At 44.1% G+C, this 21,894-nt stretch overlaps 2 protein-coding genes across 8 annotated transcripts in view; one reads left to right on the forward strand and one right to left on the reverse strand.

Moving 5' to 3' along the window:
- tril (TLR4 interactor with leucine-rich repeats) overlaps nucleotides 1-21,894 on the reverse strand; it is a 116,974-nt gene that overhangs the window by 86,157 nt on the left and 8,923 nt on the right. The window lies entirely within an intron of this gene.
- Nucleotides 4,770-21,665, forward strand: igf2bp3 (insulin-like growth factor 2 mRNA binding protein 3). Of its 7 annotated transcripts, none has more exons than XM_062487232.1 (16): nucleotides 4,770-5,529; nucleotides 6,325-6,385; nucleotides 11,361-11,409; nucleotides 13,370-13,439; nucleotides 14,017-14,080; nucleotides 14,675-14,953; nucleotides 15,183-15,317; nucleotides 15,439-15,561; nucleotides 15,669-15,804; nucleotides 15,952-16,083; nucleotides 16,352-16,423; nucleotides 17,509-17,631; nucleotides 17,828-17,902; nucleotides 18,003-18,134; nucleotides 18,244-18,357; nucleotides 18,648-21,665. In XM_062487232.1, the coding sequence occupies exons 1-16, from the start codon at nucleotides 5,355-5,357 to the stop codon at nucleotides 18,747-18,749; spliced, it is 1,842 nt and encodes a 613-aa protein (XP_062343216.1). In that variant the 5' UTR covers nucleotides 4,770-5,354; the 3' UTR covers nucleotides 18,750-21,665. The 7 variants fall into 7 exon arrangements, with proteins under 7 accessions (XP_062343216.1, XP_062343217.1, XP_062343220.1 ...); XM_062487233.1 differs by having other exon boundaries at nucleotides 17,512-17,631; XM_062487234.1 differs by having other exon boundaries at nucleotides 4,776-5,529; nucleotides 13,388-13,439.

Here is a 21,894-nt window from a genome sequence, read left to right on the forward strand (position 1 = left end):
AAGGGAACAGTGAGGCTGCACATGTTGTTAGTCATGACAGTCTCCATGACATCTTGTTTAAGTCTTTTAACTTGGGTAACATCTTGGGTAGACATAGCCATCTTCTCCAAAATGGCCTCGTAGAAAGTTTAGAGATGTAATGTAGTTTTTTCATGAAAAGTTGACTTCAGTGGGAGCTTAGGAACAAAATCACATGATCAGACAATGAATAATTGTGTGTGTATTTGAGCTCAGAAACAATCCAAGATGCAGGCGTTGAAATATCATATACATTTAAAACACAGAAGAAAACGCTCCAGCAGAACTTCAGAGGATATAGAATACAAGAACCAACGCTCAACACATGAGCCACCGGAACATCCAGTTAAAGTACCTAACACAGCCTGACACACAGTGTCATGGATAATGAATATAAAGATGAGTATTGGAAATAGGAGGTTTTAGAAAAACATGGGACTACCAGTGATGCCATGGGTACCCTCTGATCTTAACATGGTGAAGATGGTTCAGACATGTATGGCTACTGGCTCACCGAGGATGTAACTAACTTCAACTAAAGGATCAAACGTAAAGTCTGGATTAAAGTGGTCAAGTCAAAGTCAAACGGCAGGGCATCACTAGGGAAGAACCCTAGCCTTTGGTAGCATCAACGTGTGGCAGACGCAAGCTGTTACAAGTAAAGACAAATGTACTAAACATGGCTACCTTAAGGAATGAACTGTAAATTTGTCTAAGTCATTTTTGCAGCTTCAAATGGTGCAGACTACATAAAAGGATGTAAGGAGAAAAACAAAGACGCTTTAGATGACCCTCAGTCTTCGTCTGATAGTCGGCATGGCAGATATTTTACTGTTTAAAAATTCCAGGCTGAAGAAACACAGAGCCAAAACACAGATGTCATCATTCATATAAACTTTAATACTGATAAAACCAGTATGGTTAAATGGACTTTGTTACAGAAAGGATTGGTAGTCTAGTGATTACAAAAAGGTTGGCATGACATTTTTGTACCTATACCGCTGGACAGTAAACTGTTAACTGAAGTGGTAAACTGCTACATAAAGGGATGCATAATGCTGCTCCATCATGAGTAACTGTACGGCTGCACCCAACTGAAAATACTTCTGATGTGTGGCTAAACAATCAACCAGAACGTACACATGGCTGCCACTGGGCATTAAAGTGCTTAATATGTGCACATTCATGTTACTTCACAATAATATATTACATGCAGAGCAATAACTTTATTTAGAATCATGGTGAATAACCTCTTTGATGCACTACATTATTGTTTAAAGATTAATTTAATGATATTATCAATTCCCAATCCCTCTGCAGATATCACATAGACATCAGACACATTCCATTTGAAAAAATTCCAAGAAATATATTAGAGCTATAGTAGTGGTTTCACATAAAATGTTAAATACATGTCATTCAATTTAAATGTATTCTTATGAATGAAAGCCAACATTAGATGGAAAGATCCTTCCTATTCTTACAACACTGAATCAACAACTCACTTTGGTGGAGCTATTTATTTTCATTAAATGCAGCCCAGATAATGTAACCAACAGACACTGCTATTGGTGTGTGTGTGTGAGTGTGTGTGTGTGTGTGTGTGTGTGTGTGTAAATTAGTAAGAAGTAATCATACTGAATACTTTTTCATTCATTAATACTCCCAAAACTGTTTGCATCTACTATAAATCTAAATGCTATAAACATTATTATCAAATACCTTTTCATCCAGTCAGCAAATCCTGCTCACATTAAACGTTTTCTCCTCGAAAAGAAACAAAACAAGATACTTTCACATGCACATTAATTCAGTAATGTACCAAACATTACTCCTTTTACTAACCTTGTCATTGAGGAAACACATAACCAACTTCTACATCCATTTAAATCCAATTATTATTAGATTTTTTTTTTTTTTTGGGGGGGGGGGGGGGTAGAGTTGCTTCAACTAGTATAATAAATATACATTCTAAGAAAAGTACATGTTATCTGGTCTGAAGTAGAATACCGCCATTTTCTGATAGGAGACTGGAGCGTCTATAGGAGAAATAAGTAGCAAGAATGTTTTCCAATTTGCCTACTTTTGAAAAGAAGTAAACCTAAATGTATACTGATATCTGTTTGACTCGATATGTAGCCTATGTTGTTAGATAGTTACACGGTAGTTATTCAATTCCATATAGTTTCGTTTAATCTTTTCTTGTGTATAGCTTACAAACAACATTTTCCTCAACATGGCGTACACGACGAAATGTTCCATACATTCTAACTAGCCCGCAGCTCTAAGCCAATGAAATGTACACAAAACCTAGGAAGAATGAGACGAAGCGAAATGTTTGAATTTAGGCTAGTATAAAGAAAGAAATAAGGGTATCTCACCCGAACATTTAACGGTTTTCTTGATTCGTTGAACGGCCCAAACAAATTAATGTTAAGTTTCCTTCCAAAGATAACGACTGGACAAAATTACATCAAATATAGCCTAGCCTATGCATTAAAAGTGTTATATTTTAAATCACAGACAACTTGGAAACAAACGAATCTCAACGATGTCAGGCTATCTATATTCTTTACATTAGACCCACAGATATAAAGACATCGTTTCGTCGGAATGAAACTTTATTTAAGTCAGTTTACCCCCTATATGGAATGTGGCCATCTATTCGTCCTATAAGAATGGGGGCGGAGACAATTTCTGTACATTCCCCAGCGATTTCTCGCTACTCTAAAGGTATTTGGTCTATTTGTAAGCAACAAACTTGGAATGGGTGAAGAGGATTCGGATTGTATAGGCTACACATAGTCGCTATACATTATGCTTTGATTTTTAAAAATAACAAACAAGGCTATATTTGAACGATACTTACCTTTTCAGGAACAGCAACTGTATGAATGGTGAATAACTTCAGAAATAAGAGCACTATTTGCCTGTACTATCGTTACAATCTATTTTATGATGAAGATATATCTAATAGACAACATTTTATTGGCTTGCTTGGTGAGGTCATTTTTTTCAAACAACGAAAATGGATATAGTGTAAAATACAAGACAGGGCACTGTTCTGATATTGACCATGTGTGGTCGCTTAGACAGAATTCATTCTGGCGGCTAATTGTAAATAAACCTTTCACTAAATTATTTAAAATAGCCTATAGACACGTTTTATAGAAATGCTATTCCCTTGAGATTTAGACCATTATTAGGCGATTATAACATACAATTGACAACTTTTAACGTAATCCAAGACTATACAACTTCTCAAAAACGTTTTATTTCGAACATATTAAAGGATCCAGCTGCGATTTTATATTTTGATTGACTGCGGGGATTTATTTACCCATATAATATAGAAGGTTTCTTCGCGCGCTGTTTCATAAAGTATAGCGGCACAAGAGAGCCAATGAATGAACACGCTGAAGCCGAGCCAGCAGAAACAGGACGTAGAAAGACGAAGCAATCTAATTGGATACTTTGCTAAACCAATGAGAGAGTAGGCTTCTCTGTGTTTGCCCAGAAAAGTGGCAGTGCATGAAGGTTTGTATTTGGCTATGACTAAAACATATTGTATATTTTAATGCGTGTGACAAATGTATAACCAAAATCCTTTAACCACTTTGTGAAAATTGTGAACTTGTTATTAAGTTGTAATAAATTACTCAATAAAAACAGTGAAGCCATTGTGGGTGTATAATGCCTAAATCTGAATTATTATAATACATTATTTAAATGCTTGGTGGACATTTCTTGACCTCACGTGGACAGCTATAAGCCTATTGAACTCAGAACTCAGAATGTTTTAATGGACTTCAGATGAATTATCTTAAACAGTGATTTTTTTGCCAAAACACATAGCTATTGGGCAAGGCCTCCCACAAATCAACAGTGACCTGATCACAAGAGACAAACTACCTACATTGTGTCTAAGCTGCCTGTCTAATATGTGTAAGTTAATATGCATAAGTTTTTAAAATCTAGATTTTTTAACGGCATCCTGGTAGTGCCTTTTGACTTTACAATATTGGCAGTGTGATTATATATTAGGCTATTGGTACAATAATTAACATTTGAAACTTGCTAGTTAAATGCAGAGTATCTGCAGTGCCAGGCCCCCACCTTCTCTGCATTCATATGCATTGCCTCCCCACGCCGGAGACACAAGAGTGATTCATTCGCCATATCACTAGTCAGCGTGCAACATGGCAGGCCCAATTTAAGGCCGAATTATTACAATATGTATGCCGTACTACGGGACAAGATCTATATCGCACCATGGAACTCTCTGCCCTTCTTAGCTGTTCCGCGTGTTCATGGACTTTGTAATGTGTGTGGATCCGGGAGGGAGGAACTTCTATCTTGCTGGAGAAGATGGATGCCGCCATGTGGATGAATTTCGTGTTATCACCATGTAGACCGTGGGCCTAAAACAGACGTATAACTCTCCCCCTATATCGCAATTCCTCTAAATGAACATAAACATAATTTGAATGATAAACTACAACGGTGTGATATAATTTATGAATGGCCCCACCCCCTGTTCTTTCTCTATACTGATCCATACACTCATCCGCCACAAATTCACGTGCGCGCAAGCCCCCGCTTGCTGTCCCCCTGCTGTGGATGTGCGTGAGCGCGCTTCCGTTTTACTATTTCTTCAGTGACCAATGAGAATCGACGCTTTGCAGAGAAAGACACACGAATGTGATTCTAGTAAAAGATACACTTGGTTCTCACGGCATCCCTTTACGCGCAAAGCTAGCCAGGTTTTTCCCTAACACCAATCCACTCTTCCGCTCCTTTTTTCTCGACTCTCCACCTCTGTCCCCACCCCAGATTCCCGTTCCATTTTCCCAATCACTTAATTGAGCAACTGGGATTCCTCACGTGCGGGGTTGATTTGTAGTTTGAACACGTGGCTCATTCAGAAAAGCCGGAATAGCAAAGGTTTTTTTTTTTTGCTTCCCCTTCTTCTTGGTTTTATTGAGGCGGGCGAGAGAGCCTTACCGTCTGTGACATTATCCTTCTCTTTGCTAACGGGTTTGGTGTAAAACAAAAAGTACTTTGCCCCTTTTTTTCACCCAGCCCGTCATCGTGTGGAGAGACGAATTAATAATTCAAATTTATTTATTTTTTTGCGCGATAAAAGGGGCGAGGGAGCGCAAACGCGACGAGGTTGCCCGTCAAGTATATCTGTGGCTTGAACGACAGGGGAACCACGCCACAGTCACTCCGTTTGATAGTAAAGCGATATATGCAGGCAATTCCGAACCTTGTAAACCCGAGAGAGCGAATAACGGTTTCCTCTTGCGTAAAGATTGTCTATTTCAGCGTAGAACATGAATAAGCTATACATTGGTAACGTGAGTGAAGAGGCGAGCGCGGAAGACTTGGAAACTATCTTTGAGCAGTGGAAGATTCCGCACAGTGGTCCATTTCTTATAAAAACTGGTTATGCGTTCGTGGATTGCCCAGACGAAAAGGTTGCAATGAAGGCCATTGATATTCTTTCAGGTGAGATCATGGGTAACAACCACTGCTTAAGCAATATGTAATTCTCCAGCTTGTTAGTGTTTTACCGTACCCTTTTCGTAAATGCATATGGCCCTGTAGGGTGGGGGTGTATCCAGGCATTTCTTCTTTCTCTCTCACAACCTTTACTTGGCCTCTGACACCGTGGTTGCACACGTCTCATCTAGGTGTACATGGTAATGTGCAATAGGTTTACAATTGTTAAAATATGCGAGTTATTCACCCATTAAGGATAGAGTTGGACTAGCCTACTTGTAACGCTACTCTTTAGTAATTGGGCGCAGTCTGTGGAACTCGAAAGCAGTGGCGTGTAACGAGCATCAAAATAACTTGTGGTGCTAGGCTACTTTGTAACCACATGAACCTGCAGCCGAGTTTGGAGTACAACACAGGTCCATCCTAGTGCCCCCCAACTTATCAGTAGCCTACGTGAGCCCATTCAGACACACCAGGTGGTTAGTAGTGTAGCCTATACCAACGACTTGAGACCTTGTATATGTTAGCATTGAGCTATTGTAACGTGTCAGTGACCATTTTCTTGTTTACTAAAACTTGTGGAAATATTGCAGTAACACACCTTCATATTTCTCGTGTCGCTACCCCGTTTATCTAATTTAATTTGTCCAATAAAGGCCTAGGGTAAGCTATAGGTCTGTCTTATTTTTTAATGTTTTGACCCACAGTATCAACGGTCCATTTGCCTACTGTTGGTTATAAACTGTTGGGATACAATTAGTCGATTAGTAGGCCTAATATCGTATTTATTCTTTCCAATAGGTAAAGTTGAACTTCATGGGAAACTTCTAGAGGTGGAGCATTCGGTCCCTAAACGCCAAAGGTAAATTATGACCAACCGTCTGCAATTGCGTAGCTATGGATATGGAAGGGGCCTCCTAGAATCTTCTTTAAAAAAAAAACAATAAAAATGGATGCTATGAGGTCGTTGCGTAGCCTATAGTATCTGTTACCTCAGTAACCATATGAGATACTTTTTGACCTAGCTGGGGATTTATAAAACGTTGTGTTGCGTTAAGCAACTGAATATTAAGATCGTGTTTTCATGTATTTAAATAAGGGTGTGTGGTACCTTCCAAATCACGTCTATAGCGACAAAAAACATTCTCCACTCAGTTCATAGCTCCTTCATTTTTTTTCACTGGTGTCATCTGTTGCCTAATGACTCGTATATGCTATTCACGTATACTAAATATATATTATACATTTGCCATCATTCTCTCATTACTAGTGTTGAGTATGTGGGGCAGTGAATGTAGGCATGTATGAAGGCTTGAATTTAGGCGTAGGCCTCAGAAGGCGTCCATTTGAGAAGGATCTGCCCGTCATTCTCCCTGCCTGCCCCACGCTTCCGCCCTCCTCACTCACATTGTGGTGGTGCACGAGATGGACTCCCAAACGCGATTGGAATGGGCGGTTTGGGGCCGGAAAAGCCTAGGTTTACACAAGACCCTGAAGCACCGTGTTGTCTCTGTACAAACTTAATGTAACGAGTTGTTTCAATAGATCTACTAGTTTATCGTCATTACGCCAAATGTTAATTTGGAGTAGTCGAAATGGGCTACGCAATATATGTGAAATAAGACGTTAGAATCTTTAATAATACATTTTAGGATTTTATATTAAAACTGAATATAGTAGATTAATTGGCAAACATTAATACAAGACTGATCAGGCTCGGAACTTCACGTTTTTATGTATAGACAATTAACGATATAATGTGCTTCATACAGACTTAAAATAGTCGTTTGTTATCATATTATATACACGTAATTCAAACGTGGATAAGTCATGAAATGTAGGCCTATTTCTGCGGCTGTAAATAGATTTAACTGAACGAGATGGCACTTATCAGTCTCCTCCCTCTGAGCATATTTTGGTTAAATCATTTAAAGAATCAGTTATAGATTTAAGTAGCCTAATTAAATGTTTTCAAGTAATTTAAATCCATTCAAATAATGGGTAAAGTGATCTTTAAAAAGGTAGTCTACTGATGACGGTCTTAGTGCACAAATTAAAGACAAATCTACTATTTTAAAATCATGAATAAAGACCCATATTTTTGCAAATGATAAGGTTAAAGTGAACAGGAACAATTGAACCCATGGACACAGGGCCCCGAATGAGCACTTTCTGGTTCCAGTCTATCAGCTGGAGGCTCAGCCAATCAGCATGGCTTAACCTTTGAACCTTCAGGAAGGGGAACGGAAGTGTGAACAGGCTAAGGTAGTATATGGGACAGAGGATGTGCTGCAAGGTAGTAAAGGAGACAAAAACAATTATTGTGAACTCGTCCTTTATTTTTGATCTGTCTGCATGCCATTACCTTACAGGTGTGGCACTAGCATCTCAGATTTAATTCATTTTAATGTTATCATGAAAGGGATTTTGCAGGGCAAAAGGGGGTGGAGGAAATTGCTTTTTTGATATGTTTTGTAGGTCCATTTTAGCCATTCATTATTTGATCATAAAAAAATTATAAATTTCCTCCTGAAAATTTGTATTCAACCATTATTGCCCATAAACTTCTCGAGGGACGAAAGTGCACAGATTACTCCAGGTCACAATTTGACCCATGATTTTGATCTAAAACCCATGGTTTAGGTGGTTAATGGAGGGTTGTTTAGGAGTGTCCTAAAGATTCACTCTCCTGCATGGGGGGTGGGGGGGGGGTAGAATATCTGGAAAAAGGAAAATTATATAATTTGTGAGGCTGTCCTTAAGTGAGCCAGACTATAATTTAACAAGTGGCTGTGTTGCTTCAGAGAGGCTCGTGACTGTCTACCATTGGGATAATCTAGTGTGTGTATGTGTGTCTGAGCTGTGAAGGGATTAAATAAGAGTTGTTAATGCTAGGTGTAAATCGGGCCTATGTTGGTTTTTGTGGTTGAGCTTGTTCCCCACTTTTAAAATCTAGATATACATGGCTCTGATAAAAAAAAAGTGATTACAAGCTAACCTTTGTACAGATTTCACCTTGTGCCGTCGTGGCTCATGTTTGTAAAGTAGCTCCTGGCTCTTAAAGAATTTGGGGTCAAAGGGTCATGGTGGGGCCCCACCTGTAAATATGGGAGGGAAGCACTGGGGTGTCTAAAATTCTGAATGTGGCTCCTTGTCATTCTACTAGCAGGGCAGAGGTGCTCTGCACACTGATGACCAACTCGGTGGGTTTGTGTGAGTGCACCATTTTAAAGGAGCCACTGTCAACGTTTTTAAAATCTGTGAAAATAAGCATTTTTTTAACTTTAAAAACAAACCGTGCCGGGGGAGTGCAGTTAAGACTTCAAGAGGGCAGTGGAAACCAAACGGTGTGAAGCCATTCAGAACCTTGCATTCTGAATAGTCAATGAAGGCACAAGCAAGGAGCCGTGTGTGTGTTCTAACATGGCTGAGGTTTGCAGTGTGGATGTTCATTTCTGATAGAGTATGGACTGCGAGAGCTGTAGTATAGGCTATGCAGATGATGAATGGAGATACAACTGAAATGAATATGGATGTGGCGCAGTCCCATGTTGCTTTTCATAGGATTTCGTCTGTGGGTTTGCACACACACTATAGTGCAGAGGCCCATAGATCACAGCTGGGCTGTGGAGAGGGGGCGGGGGCTGTTGAATGTGTAGAATGTTCGTTGAATTTAAAAGTAAATAAGGAGCCCTGCCTCCATTGGTGTCGTCACATGACAAACCCCCAACCTACATGTTTCTGTCAGTGGACTTGTCTGTGTCCATGGCAACGGGGCCCCACCCCCACAGGGCAGAGAGGGCCCTTGTTGCCCTTCCCTGAAACAGGGCTTCTCGTTCCCCACCCCTCCCTTTTCCAAATCAAAGGCTGGGGACTGGGGAATGCATGCACCCCCTCCTCCTCTGCACTCCCTCCCCCGCCTGACTTCCTCAGTGTGTGGAGCTATAGGTTAATCCGGCTGGAAAGTGCTTGGTGCATTTTCACATTTCGCACGGCATTCCCACCGCAATGCAGAGCACACGATTGGGGGGGGGGGGGGGGGGGGGAAGGGGCCGCATAAGCCAGGAATGGCACAGAGGCCCGGAAAGGGCTGGAATTCCTCAGGAGTTGGTTGGGAATGTTGAATTTTTTTTTTTACAATTTGTCCGTTTGAAACGCATTAATATAATTCACATTCTAATGATTGAATTGAAATTAAGGCAAAGCCAGTAAGTCATGCTGAAGGGTCTCGTAGGTTTGATGAGTGGAATTGTAAATGAACTTCCTTCCTAATGGCCCTGTGCTGCCCTGTAAAACACACCTTCAGATCTGCAGACGTCATATTTTTGGACTGTTTGTGTGTACATGGCTAGATGCGGCATTGATGCATTTAGTGTGGTCTTCCATGTACCTAGTTAGTGTGAAGCCCCGTTGTATGGAGGTGATTGGTCTGTAGCTTGGCTGCTTAGGTTTGGGGGGGACATGACTGTTCATTGACTGGACAAGGTAAACTCAGTGATGTGTTGCCTATTAGGGTCGGCTATTCAACAGTTTGAAGGCAGAACTTGCATGGGATATCAATTCAGTAAGTTCTGCTTTGTCTACATTGGGGGGAGGGGGGGGGGGTTGTTGTGTTTATTTGGTCTGTGTGCAAAATGTGTGTCAGGGTTGTAGCCTGTGCAGTGCTTTGAGGTGTGTTTTGTCAGTGTGTACAGAGCTCACATTTGGAGATAGAACTCCCAGCAGTATGTACATTGTGTTCCTTTAGGTTGGTGTGTAAACAGGTTGTGGACTTTGGTGTTGCCTAGACACATTACCCACTTGACTCTAATATCAGGGACACCTTTCTGAAACTGGAGGGTATTGTGTAGAATGGGTATCATTCAGTCAGTTGTGCAACTGTGTATTCACAAGGCAGGCACTGGGTCTTGCTGATACTTAATGGATCATAAACTGAATGAAAATGTGAAACGCGCGCTTGCAAATGTTGCTGTCAACATTGCTAAATTGCTGTCTCTAATGGGGAAGTGGAGCCGTGCTTCAATTAGCCGCCCTCTACCCTGCGCTTACTGTACACAGTGCAGTTGCCCGAGTGCGTTTTCCAATGAGCTTGCTCTGTTCCGGAGCCCCATCTGCTGTGACGCGGCCAGTGGAGATTCCCTTCGTTTTACAACCTGCCCCTCGTTCTTTCTCTCCCGCGCCTTGCCGTCCTTTAGCCCTCTCTGGATCCCCCTCCAGTAAGTGTGCTTCTTTATTGATTGAATGTGATTGCTGATTGGGGTGGGGGGGGGGCATCTAGTCAATATGCCCTGTGCTATCAGCTTGTCTACGCCGATCCTAGTGCTCAGGAGTCTGTGGGGAGGGGCGGTGTGTGCGCGCCTCTCTCTCGTTCACCCCCGTCTCCCCCCTTTAGCTGTCTGTCCTCTAGTCTCCAAGGGTACGCTGTCCACTCTTCTCCGCATCCTTCTCACTTCCCCATGTCTTTCTTCTCCCAGCTTCCTCCCCTCCTCCCTCTCGCTCTCCTTCCCTGTGCCCCCGTCAGTCTCCCAACCCGGTTAATGTGATCGGATGCAGACTTTGTAGTCTTTCCTGTTTGATTTCCCACCCTCTAAGCCAACGTAGCTCCATCCAGCCGGCAGTTCCATGGGTGGTGCCTGCCCTGCTGTTTGGGTGGGGGGGTGGGGTGTATATAATCAGTGAGCTTTGTCCAGTTTGTCCACCTCACCACTGAGGTTGAAGGGGGGGGGGTGGTATGGGATTGAATGGGTCAGTTTGTCATCTTTCTGAACAGATCACTGGTGCTGACTGTCTTCCGTTTTGCCCTCTCTCACCCCCTCCCTCCCTTCCTCTCTCCCCAGGAGCTGTAAACTGCAGATCAGGAACATCCCACCTCACATGCAGTGGGAGGTGAGTGTTAAGCGGCGCATGTGCATGGTTCTGGGGTGGCCACAGGATACAGGGCTCCTATATTAACACTGCATTGGCAGAAAAGATTCTCTTTAGTAGGTTTTCACTGTGGGTGTGATGCACAGCAGGTTAATGTATAGTTAAAGAAGAATAATCGAGATGTAACAGCCTCTTAAATTGTCTCATTTTGTAGACGAAGTCACTCCACATTCAGGTCAGACGGAGTTTCTTGATTTTCAAATAAGTATCAATCTAGCAGTCATCGTGTGCCTCCCCTGTGTGGATCCCAACCATCATTGTGTAATCTATTTGGCACTGGCTGCATGCCTACCTGCTGCGCTGCCCTTGGCAATGGAAGACATGTTAGCTAACGTGACAAACCTGCTGTTGGATCAGCTAGTAGACCTTTTTTGAAATGTTAAGTTCCATCTAACAACGCTTCCTAAATACTGACCCTGTAACTCAGGAGGAAAGGCCTACGACTGGATCAACCTCAAAGCACAAGATAATGCTTTAGTGTCTACTCGGCCTGCTTGATTTTATTACAATGGTAAAATACAGTATCATTTCATCCGGGAAATTTTCCTTTCCATTCCCTAAAAAATAAGCAAGTGTAGTTTCTATTGTGAATCAGGCCGTCTTTGCTCTGATGGCTTTGCCTACGCTAGTTCAGGCATTGTAATGGTGGGTTTGTCTTGCTCAAACGTTTCAATCTGTTGCAGTTCTGCCCACACAGCCATGTTAGTTGTATGTGAAGGGGGGAAGTAAAATGGATGGGTTCGTAGACGTAAAGGAGCCCTTGTGTGTTATCAAGGCAAACCTTGCTATAGACTTGGGTGGGAGCGGGGATATGCGTATGTTCGCTGGCAGAAGTGGCTGGGTGGCCCTGGTCTCTCCTCGCTCCATGTGCTGCAGGATTCACAGAATGTGTAGCATTACTCCTGCCCCTCCCCCAACCAACGCTTCCTTCTGGAATGCACCCCACCCTTTCCTGAATGGCCTCGATTCCTATTGGTCAGCCTTGGAAGACGGGCAGGCCAGAGCAGCCTGTGAGACGCAGAAATGTTCTCGTTGTAGGGGCCTGTCCTATCGGTAGTGGAGCAGCCAATGGCAATGATTAGAGATGGCAGTGGGGCGGGAGGCAGTGTGATTGGCTGGCTCGATCAGAGTGGGAGGCTGACGGATGGTGCGGTTGGCTAGAAAGGGGGTTGAGCTGTTGGGGGCGTGCTGTTAGTTTGACTGCCTACAGGCCAAACACCTCAAACTGTGCACAAAGTACGAACGCCTAGCTCATTCACCAATGGACTGAGAGGCCAGAGCCAATCTGTTCATTCAAATCCTGTGGCTGACAGATATGGGCGGGTTGCCAGTTTTGGCTTTCACATTGAGCGGTTGTACTCGCATGAACTGATTTTGATTTCTAATGTTTTGTTCCAAAGTAAACGAGAAAATAGAAATATATATATATATATATATATATATATATATATATATATATATATATATATATATATATATATATATATATATATATATATATATATATATATATATATATATATATATATATATATATATATATATATATATATATATATATATATATATATAATAATTTGCACAATTAAATAAATAAATATATATATATATATATATATATATAATAATTTGCACAATTAAATAAATAAATATATATATATATATATATATAATAATTTGCACAATTAAATAAATAATATATATATATATATATATATATATATATATATATATATATATATATATATATATATAATAATTTGCACAATTAAATAAATGCTAAATAAAATGTACATTTACCATTGCATTTGCACAGACAAATTAGCTCTTTCTAGTGAAAACAATCATGTTGTCCAGCTAATTTGTCATCCAGTGGGTTGATCTTGTGTCTCTAACTCTCATCTGGTCTCTCTGTAATCAGACCCTCTCTTCCTCTCAGGTCCTGGACGGCCTGCTCGCTCAGTATGGTGCTGTGGAGAACTGTGAACAAGGTACACACACCTTTTTTATATTCATACACTCTCCTTCCCTTCTTGTCCACCTGCTTGGTATGTGTGTCAAACGTGTCGGTGCGTTGTGCGTCTCAGTTGGCTTTTTAGACGTCACATGTCACTCTCAAACTCCCTTGTTTGTGTTCTGAAAGGACGTAGGGCACATCCTCAAGGCAGCCTTGATAGGATGCCATCAATCAGGAAAGGATGTCTTCTCGAAATAGGTGTCTCGTGACAGTAACTTATAATAAATACTTTAATTTAATTATACAGAAATTACATATTTTCTGGGTGAGTGGTTGCTAGTCAACATGGACGTCTAAGTCTTCATTGACCTGCATTAATGGAAAAAAATCAATTAAAGAATTGCTAGTTAGGTGATCTTCAATTGTTGTACAACATAGTAGGGCTGTGTTCTACAGAATTATTTCTGTTTCATTGCTGTGTGACAATCCTTTATTTGGTATGTTTTGAGGACAAAACCTAATCTGGGACACATGGTCCTGGTCTGAGTTCTGTGTGAGTTGACTTGACACTTCTTTTTTGTTCCCCCCGCCCCCCCCCCACTCTCCCACAGTGAACACAGACACAGAGACTGCCGTTGTCAATGTCAGATATGCAGCTAAAGACCAGGCCAGACTGTGAGTAGCCAACGTTGTCTTTCTTTCTCTCCTCATGCATAAACGCACCCAATTTCATGGCTGTAGAGTGTTCTTGTATTGGTTTCCTCACTCTGCTTGACACCACTTTCAAAAGTGTATTTGAGAAAGGCCCATTCTCTTTTTTTGTGTAGTGCAACTGATTTTCTTTTCACACTGACCAGTCATGTTTTATTTCGACATGCAGTGACCTAGTGGGGAAATTGTCTCTTTGCTGCCCTCTGTTGTTGGTAACCTACACTGCTACAGGGCATCGGCACCAATGGGTTGTGGACACCCAAGCGCTAGAACAGTTTGTTTCAATGCAGAAGGAATCTTCAAGCCTAGCCTTAGAAAAAAAACCTTCCTTGCACACCCTGTAGCATGCCTTGGTTCAACCTTGGCCAAGATCATTAGAGCCTCGAGTAGAAGCAAACATTTAATTGGTGTTCTCACCTGCAAGCCCAACTCAACCTCCAATACTTAGAATCCTCTACTCCTCCACCTTTACCTCCTGAATATAATCTCTCCATTCACAGAGCTCAAGTGTCTGCCTGTCCCCGCCTTGTGTGACTAATGGGTGCCTGTCGTTGCCAGGGCGATGGAGAAGCTGAACGGATTCCTTATGGAGAACTACGCCTTGAAGGTGTCATACATACCGGATGAAAACGCTGCCCCCGATGCTGTCCCCCTGGGGGGCAGGCGGGGCTTTGCCCCCAGAGGCTCTTCCCGGTCGGGATCCCCGGGCCTGGGGGCGCGGCCCAAGCTGCAGTCGGACGTTCCCCTCCGCATGCTGGTGCCCACCCAGTTCGTAGGGGCCATCATCGGCAAGGAGGGGGCCACCATCCGCAACATCACCAAACAGACCCACTCAAAGTAGGAACCACACGCGCATGTAAATGTACACATACTTTAAAGTAGGCCGCTGACACTACTTGGACTATACTCGATGTGCACACAGGCCACATGCACTCAGTTCAAGTGAATATACACGTTTAAGGGGATTATCTGGTCTCTTTGTTTCTTTTTCTGAAATGTCCTTGTCACTTGACATGCAATTGACCAACCCATCTTCCTCACCCTTCCGCTACTCCTCCTCTCTAAGGATTGACATCCACAGGAAAGAGAACGCAGGCGCTGCAGAGAAGCCCATCACGGTCCACTCCACCCCGGAGGGCTGCTCCAACGCCTGCAGGACCATCATGGAGATCATGCAGAAGGAGGCGGTGGACACCAAGTTGTGAGTTCAGCACCCAGTCGAGGACACCACAGGCCGGGGGGGGGGCAGTCAACCCTACAACCGCTCAACGCATGCGACCTCCCAACGCTCACCCCGTGTTCTCCCTGCCTCCTTTTTGCAGCACGGAGGAGATCCCGCTGAAGATCCTGGCGCACAATAACTTTGTGGGTCGACTAATCGGGAAGGAAGGACGAAACCTGAAAAAGATTGAGCAGGACACAGAGACGAAGATCACCATCTCTCCGTAAGACCAGCTCTCACCGGTCATTTATTTTTGATGTCAAACAGAGAATTGCTACCGCCGTAAGAACACTGACTATTGACACCGTGGTCCTTATCGTGCCCGTCCAGCCTGCAGGATCTGACTCTCTACAACCCCGAGAGGACCATCACAGTGAAGGGCTCCATCGACGCTTGCTCCCGCGCCGAGGAGGAGGTGATGAAGAAGGTCAGGGAGTCGTACGAGAACGACTGCGCCGCCATGAACGTAGGTCCACCCCTTCGTCACCGAGGCTGTGGTGTGGAAAGAGGCTTTTGCATTTCCTTCCAAAATGAAGCTCCCTCCACAGTACGTGCATGTGTCCTGTTTTCTGATTGCAGATGTGATTATTTCCCCTGCTCCTCCTCTCTCCAGCTGCAGTCTAACCTGATCCCTGGGTTGAATCTGAACGCGCTGGGTCTGTTTCCGGGCGGGGCTCCCGGTATGCCCCCTTCCATGGCCAACGCCCCCCCTCCTGGTGCCCAGGCAGGAGGCTACTCCTTTGGGGTAAGTTTGTGTCCCCGCCCCCCCCCTTCCTCCATCCTCACCATGCTCTTTCTCCCTGATGGTTACATAGACCGCTATGCTACAGTGGGTGTGAGCGTCGCCTTCTATACAGGCCTTCTATACAGTCATTCCAGTGCTGGGCGGTGGAGACACCAGACGGGAGAGCGCACGGTCCTAAAATGTGTTTGTCTTAACGAACAGCCACTCTGGGTTCAGTGGTGATTCGGTTGTGGTGTCGTGTTTACCCCCCCCCCTCTATCTCCTATAGAGCAGTCCCTTCGGGGGCGAAGCGCCATTTTGGGCGTCTATGCTGTCGGCGAGCAGCCAGCCCCTCTCCGTTGTAAGTCTCCCATTCCGGCAGGGCTTTGCACGGCTTCTGGATGCCCGCCCGCTGAGGGTCTGGGGATGCTGGGGGCAGAGCTTGGCAGTCTGGGCCCCCTCCCTCCCAGTAACCTGGGGGGGCAAGGCGGGGGGAGGGGGGGGGGCTTTATCTCCTAACTCTTACCGGTGTGCTTTCGCTAACCAGCCAGTGTGGGAGCTCGTAGGCCGGTCGAGGTCACAGTGTCAGTCTGCTGGATAAATTGGCTTGGGGTTACTGGGTTTTGGGTGTGAAACGATACTTGTGCAAATGGTTATCGTCAAGGATGGCATTTGTCTTGGTACAGAACCATCGGTCCTGTCCATCCTCATGGATGAAGATGCCCCCCCTCCCTCCCATCAACCTTTTGCAAGATACCATCTTGAATACCTTTATTGTGTTCTAACATGGATGGATGGATGGATGGATGGTGCTATGCTTGACAGCCGGGGCAAGACCTCTGCAGGTTCAACGGATCTACGCAATGCCTGCTTGGGTTTAACCAATGAGAGATTGATTGGAAAGGTTCCCTGTTTTTGGTGGTTTGTCATACATGATTGCAGTTGCTTTTAATATGGAGCATAGTTTCCTGTCCTCAGTTCAGTTTTCTACATAATCCCAGTATATTTATATTATATTGTCATTTAGCAGACGCTCTTATCCAGAGTGACTTATAGTAAGTACAGGGACATTCCCCTGAGGCAAGTAGGGTGAAGTGCCTTGCCCAAGGACACATCATTTTGCACTGCCGGGGAATCGAACCAGCAACCTTATGATTACTAGCCCGCTTCCCTAACCGCTCAGCCACCTGACTGACTCTGGTGTTGTGAAAAGGTATCAGTTGGGGATGGTGCTAGGTGTTATACTGCTTATTAACTTACTGATTGAAACCCAGTTTTTCCGGTGTGCTACATCCACTATTACCTGAAGCCTGCTGCTTGCTCAGACTAGCTGCTTGGCGTATTCACGCTGAAGTCTCTCCTGTCAAGTATTATTGGGGAGTTGATCCCACAGCGTGGGGATTGAGGGTTGTGTGTGTAACGGTGGTCTGGTGTGGTCATTCCCAGCAGGGCCAGCAGGAGTCGGAGACGGTGCACCTATTCATCCCAGCACTGGCGGTGGGCGCCATCATCGGCAAACAAGGTCAACACATCAAGCAACTGTCGCGCTTCGCTGGAGCGTCAATCAAGGTGAGGGATGGATGGATGGGGTTTAAGGGGGGTTTTAAGGGTGGGGTTTCAGAGAAGTAATCTGAAGGCTTGTTTTGATCTTGTTGGGTTTGCTATATGGACCTGAATATGAAGGATGGATTGATTATTTAGGGATCGTGTGTGTGTAGTTTTGCATTGGTTTAATGCTGGTCTCGTTTAATGCCCTGTCCTTCAGATCGCGCCAGCAGATGGGGCAGACGCCAAGCAGAGAATGGTCATCGTTGCGGGACCGCCAGAAGCCCAGTTCAAGGTATGTTCCCTCCCGCAACGTACCGTTTGCTCCCAAGTGGCCGCCCTGCAGAGTGGAGGCTCCAGGAGATGGACATCCAGTCACTCGTTGTGTTTTTCAGGCTCAGGGGCGTATCTTTGGGAAGTTGAAGGAGGAGAACTTCTTTGGGCCCAAGGAGGAGGTGCGGCTGGAGGCTCACATCAAGGTGCCATCCTTCGCCGCAGGACGCGTCATCGGCAAGGGAGGAAAAACGGTACACGTTCCAGAGTGTTCGATAACGTGCGAGCGTTTTCAAAATGATGGTGTTGGTTCGTGCTTCATTTTTCAATGTCCTTTCTCGTTCTCCCCATCCCCTCTGGCAGGTGAACGAGCTCCAGAACCTGACCAGTGCTGAGGTGGTGGTCCCCAGGGAGCAGACCCCAGACGAGAACGACCAAGTGGTGGTCAAAATCACTGGACACTTCTATGCAAGCCAGGTGGGTGTCGGTTACCTAGTCCACCACTGTGGTCCACCTTCCCGTTCTACTGAGCCCATGTTGGTGTAAGAGGGCTATCCCGAGCAATTGAATTACTAGCTTTCAGTGGTGTAGCTAAGTGGAATTTGTGACTGGTCATTGCTTGAGTCAGATGACCCTATGCGCGTGTGTATAGCTGGCACCTGCGCTACCTAACCGAGTACTGATGCTGTACTGACACCACTAGCACGATTCTCTACCAGCTTGAGTTTGTACTGAACTCCTAACCTTTTGACCTTGTGTGATCTCAGCTGGCCCAGAGGAAGATCCAGGAAATCCTGTGCCAAGTACGGCGGCAGCAGCAACCCAAACCCTCGCCTGGGGCCCAGCCCCCCCTCCCCCGCAGGAAGTAGACGGGCCCACTGCGGTGGCTGGTGACGGAACGCGGCCCGAAGATGGACACGGAACGGCATGCGGCTGAAATGGAGACCAGAGGGGGGAACAGGATACGGGACACGCTCATCTCAGGGGTCAAGGGTTGCTGAAGCCCTTCTGTATAAACCCCGACCCCCCTCTCTCCTGGACTGACACCTGGGTGGATATGACCCCTCCCCCCATTCCGCCCTGCACCCCTCACCTCTGCATCTCTGTGAGAATGTACTTCTGAGGGTTAAGATCCACGTCACCCCCACCCCAAACACACACACACAACACACCTCGCCCCATCTCCCTTGCCCTTTTCCCATGGGTGTTTTCCGATTCTTGTTTTAATTTTATTTTTAGGGGGGGACGTTAGGAAACACGGGAAGAAACGAGCCCATCTAATCACCTCCCTGGTGTGGTACTCAACCTCACATGTCGACAGACATTTCATTTGACTTTTTATTTCCTTCTGGCCTGAATGGAGTGTTTGTGTAATTGGTTGAAGCTTTGATATTTTGTTTTCTTTTTTTTGGAAATGCATTGCTTCGAGTCCTGGTAGGACTAGGAGAAGGGTTTGGGGGGAGGGGGTGATACTCTTGTGTTTGGGACAGGACCCGCCAGCGGGGATATGAATACGTGGAAGCCTGTCCCTGTATCAATAGTGGCATTTTATAAATTCGGATGCATTTTATAGATATACCTAGAGGGGCGAGGACAGCACCGTTGTTGATACCCAACGGATGTGTTGCAACGGTGTTGGACAGGAAACCAATTTAATATGCATTTTACCGAACTACCTCAGGATCTAGTACCTCAGAAAAAATGATTATATATATATATATGAAAAAAAATATTCTTTTTGTGCTTTTTTTTTTTTTGCTTTGTGGTATTTTGTATACTTTATAAAGCTAATAGTTCTTGAACATTTTTATTTTTTTAAGAAAATTTAAAATTTGGTCGGCTGCCAACTGATCTGCCTTCAACTCTATTCCTCTGGGCGTGGCGCGGTGTGGGCACAGCGGCGTGTAGACGACGCATGTTTGTGCGCCAACGGTGATCAAGACGATCCTGTACATAACGTCTGTCTGTACAAAGAGCCCGGAGTGGAGTTGTTGCCCCTCTGCAGGCGGCTGACAGGAGTTATCAAGATAAAAATTGCCTCATCTTTCCTGAGGAATCCACCATCTTTTGAAATCCATTACAACAACTATCTTTAGAGAACGTTGAATTATGCCAATCGTACGTACTGCAGCTGCAGCTGATTGGGACATACTAACTTGACGGTACATTTCATTTCAAATTGTTTTCCCTCATTTAGCCTTTGTAGTAGGACGGAGAGTGTGGTCCTAGCTTTGCTCTTCTGCGCCCTACTGCTGTAAAAACAGAAACACAAGGCAGTGACCTTATGTGTCCATCTCGCCTGCTTAGAACTTGGAACCGTCTCCATGTGGCATCAGTTTCAGACAGAGGTCAAAGTGCTCTACAGCCAGACCTGTTTAAGTTTTCTTTTTCTTTCATAGAGCAAGCTTTGCCTGGTGTGGTGGTCTGCGTAGGTGTGTAGCCTCCAGGTCAATGTTTGGTGTCATTCACTGCATGGTGAGAATCGGGGGAGTCACACTGATGGATGCTTTAGGTTTAGTTTTTTTTGCGATGGGAAATTAGGATAATTTGCCTAACCGTGAGCAGCAACAGCAGATGTATACCTTGACGTGAATAATTTGTCATTCACACAAAGCCAAAAGGCTCTCAAAAAAAAAATACAGAATTAAATCTTGTTTGGAATAAAAGAACGAAAGAAATTCTCGAATTATACCGAGTTCTTAAAAATAAAAAAAATATTGTGTTCATGCAGAATGTAAATATGTCGATTGTGGTCGAAGAGGAAGTGCTCGAGTGTATCCATGCTTCCACAGTAGAACGCTTCTACCTCAGCTGAGGGGGCTGTGATAGGCAGCACGCGCCCACCATACCCCCGCCTGGCGCCTACCCGCGCCACCATACCTCAGTCCCCTGGAACACTTCTCTATGCATGGGCGCTGCGGCGAGCACTTGCTCATGTGATTTCCCCCCCCCCCCTTTTCTGACATTGCGCTTTATCTGAGGGGCACAAGTGACACATTATCCTCCCCTCACGCTCCGTTTTGTTCTACCTCTTTAGACACGTATTTGAATTAGAGGCATACTTCTATTTGTTAGATTAATAGGGTTCCTTCTTGCCTTCCAACCTCTACACCCCAGCTTTCCCCGATTATTAATAAAAATTTAAAATAATCATGTACTCTTTAGAATTTGAAAGAATAATCGAGAAAATTGATCGGAAATTTCAATTTGCCTGCGTTTATTTATATATAAACTTCTCTAGTTTAATAGAAAAACTCACATTTCTTTTCTTTCTGCTTCCATTCTTTTTTTTTGGTGGTGTGGCTTCCATGTATTAAACTTTTCTTGCTTGGTTTTCTTAAAGGTCAAATCACCTGTTTGCTTTTGGATTCAATGGATTAAAAGTATTAAAAAAATATATATATACTGTTTATAAAAAGGGCCTGCCTTTTTTGTTTCTGGTTTCGAAGAAGAAAAAAAGAGATGTGCAAGTCCAGTCTTTTTCTTTCCTATTATGTCTTCACTGATGCTGCATTCACCTGCTGATTTCGATTGCAATTTGTTGTGTTAGCATTCTTGGCTGTGTAATATGGAAAATCATGTTGGTGTGGGACGGATGAGGGACTTGGTTTGGGAGTATTTACAGAGAAGTGGTGTGTGGTTTGGGCTTTGTCTGCCGTCACCCACCTCCCCACCCCATAATTGCGACCATGCTTGTGCCCCCTCACCTCCCTGCCCCTTCTCACTCACACAGCTCCACTGGTCAAATTGCCTCTGAAATAAATAAAAAAACAGAAATTGGCTCCTATCTACTCGGGTTCCTTTCCTGATGTTTGTATTTGCTAAATTGAGACTCTTTTGGGATGTTTAAGTGTGTTCTTAAATCTGAGGATATTTTTACAGGTTGCTTCTTTTTTTGATCTCAGTACATGATTAATTATTCAATTTTTATATTAGGGTTGTACTTTATATGGCATCTGATCACAAGTATGTGAGACTGGTCTTCACGTCAAGTTTTGTGCAGAGTTGGCAGAA

This window comes from Osmerus eperlanus, chromosome 20 (assembly GCF_963692335.1).
Source record: "Osmerus eperlanus chromosome 20, fOsmEpe2.1, whole genome shotgun sequence".
Classification (NCBI taxonomy): Eukaryota; Metazoa; Chordata; class Actinopteri; order Osmeriformes; family Osmeridae; genus Osmerus; species Osmerus eperlanus.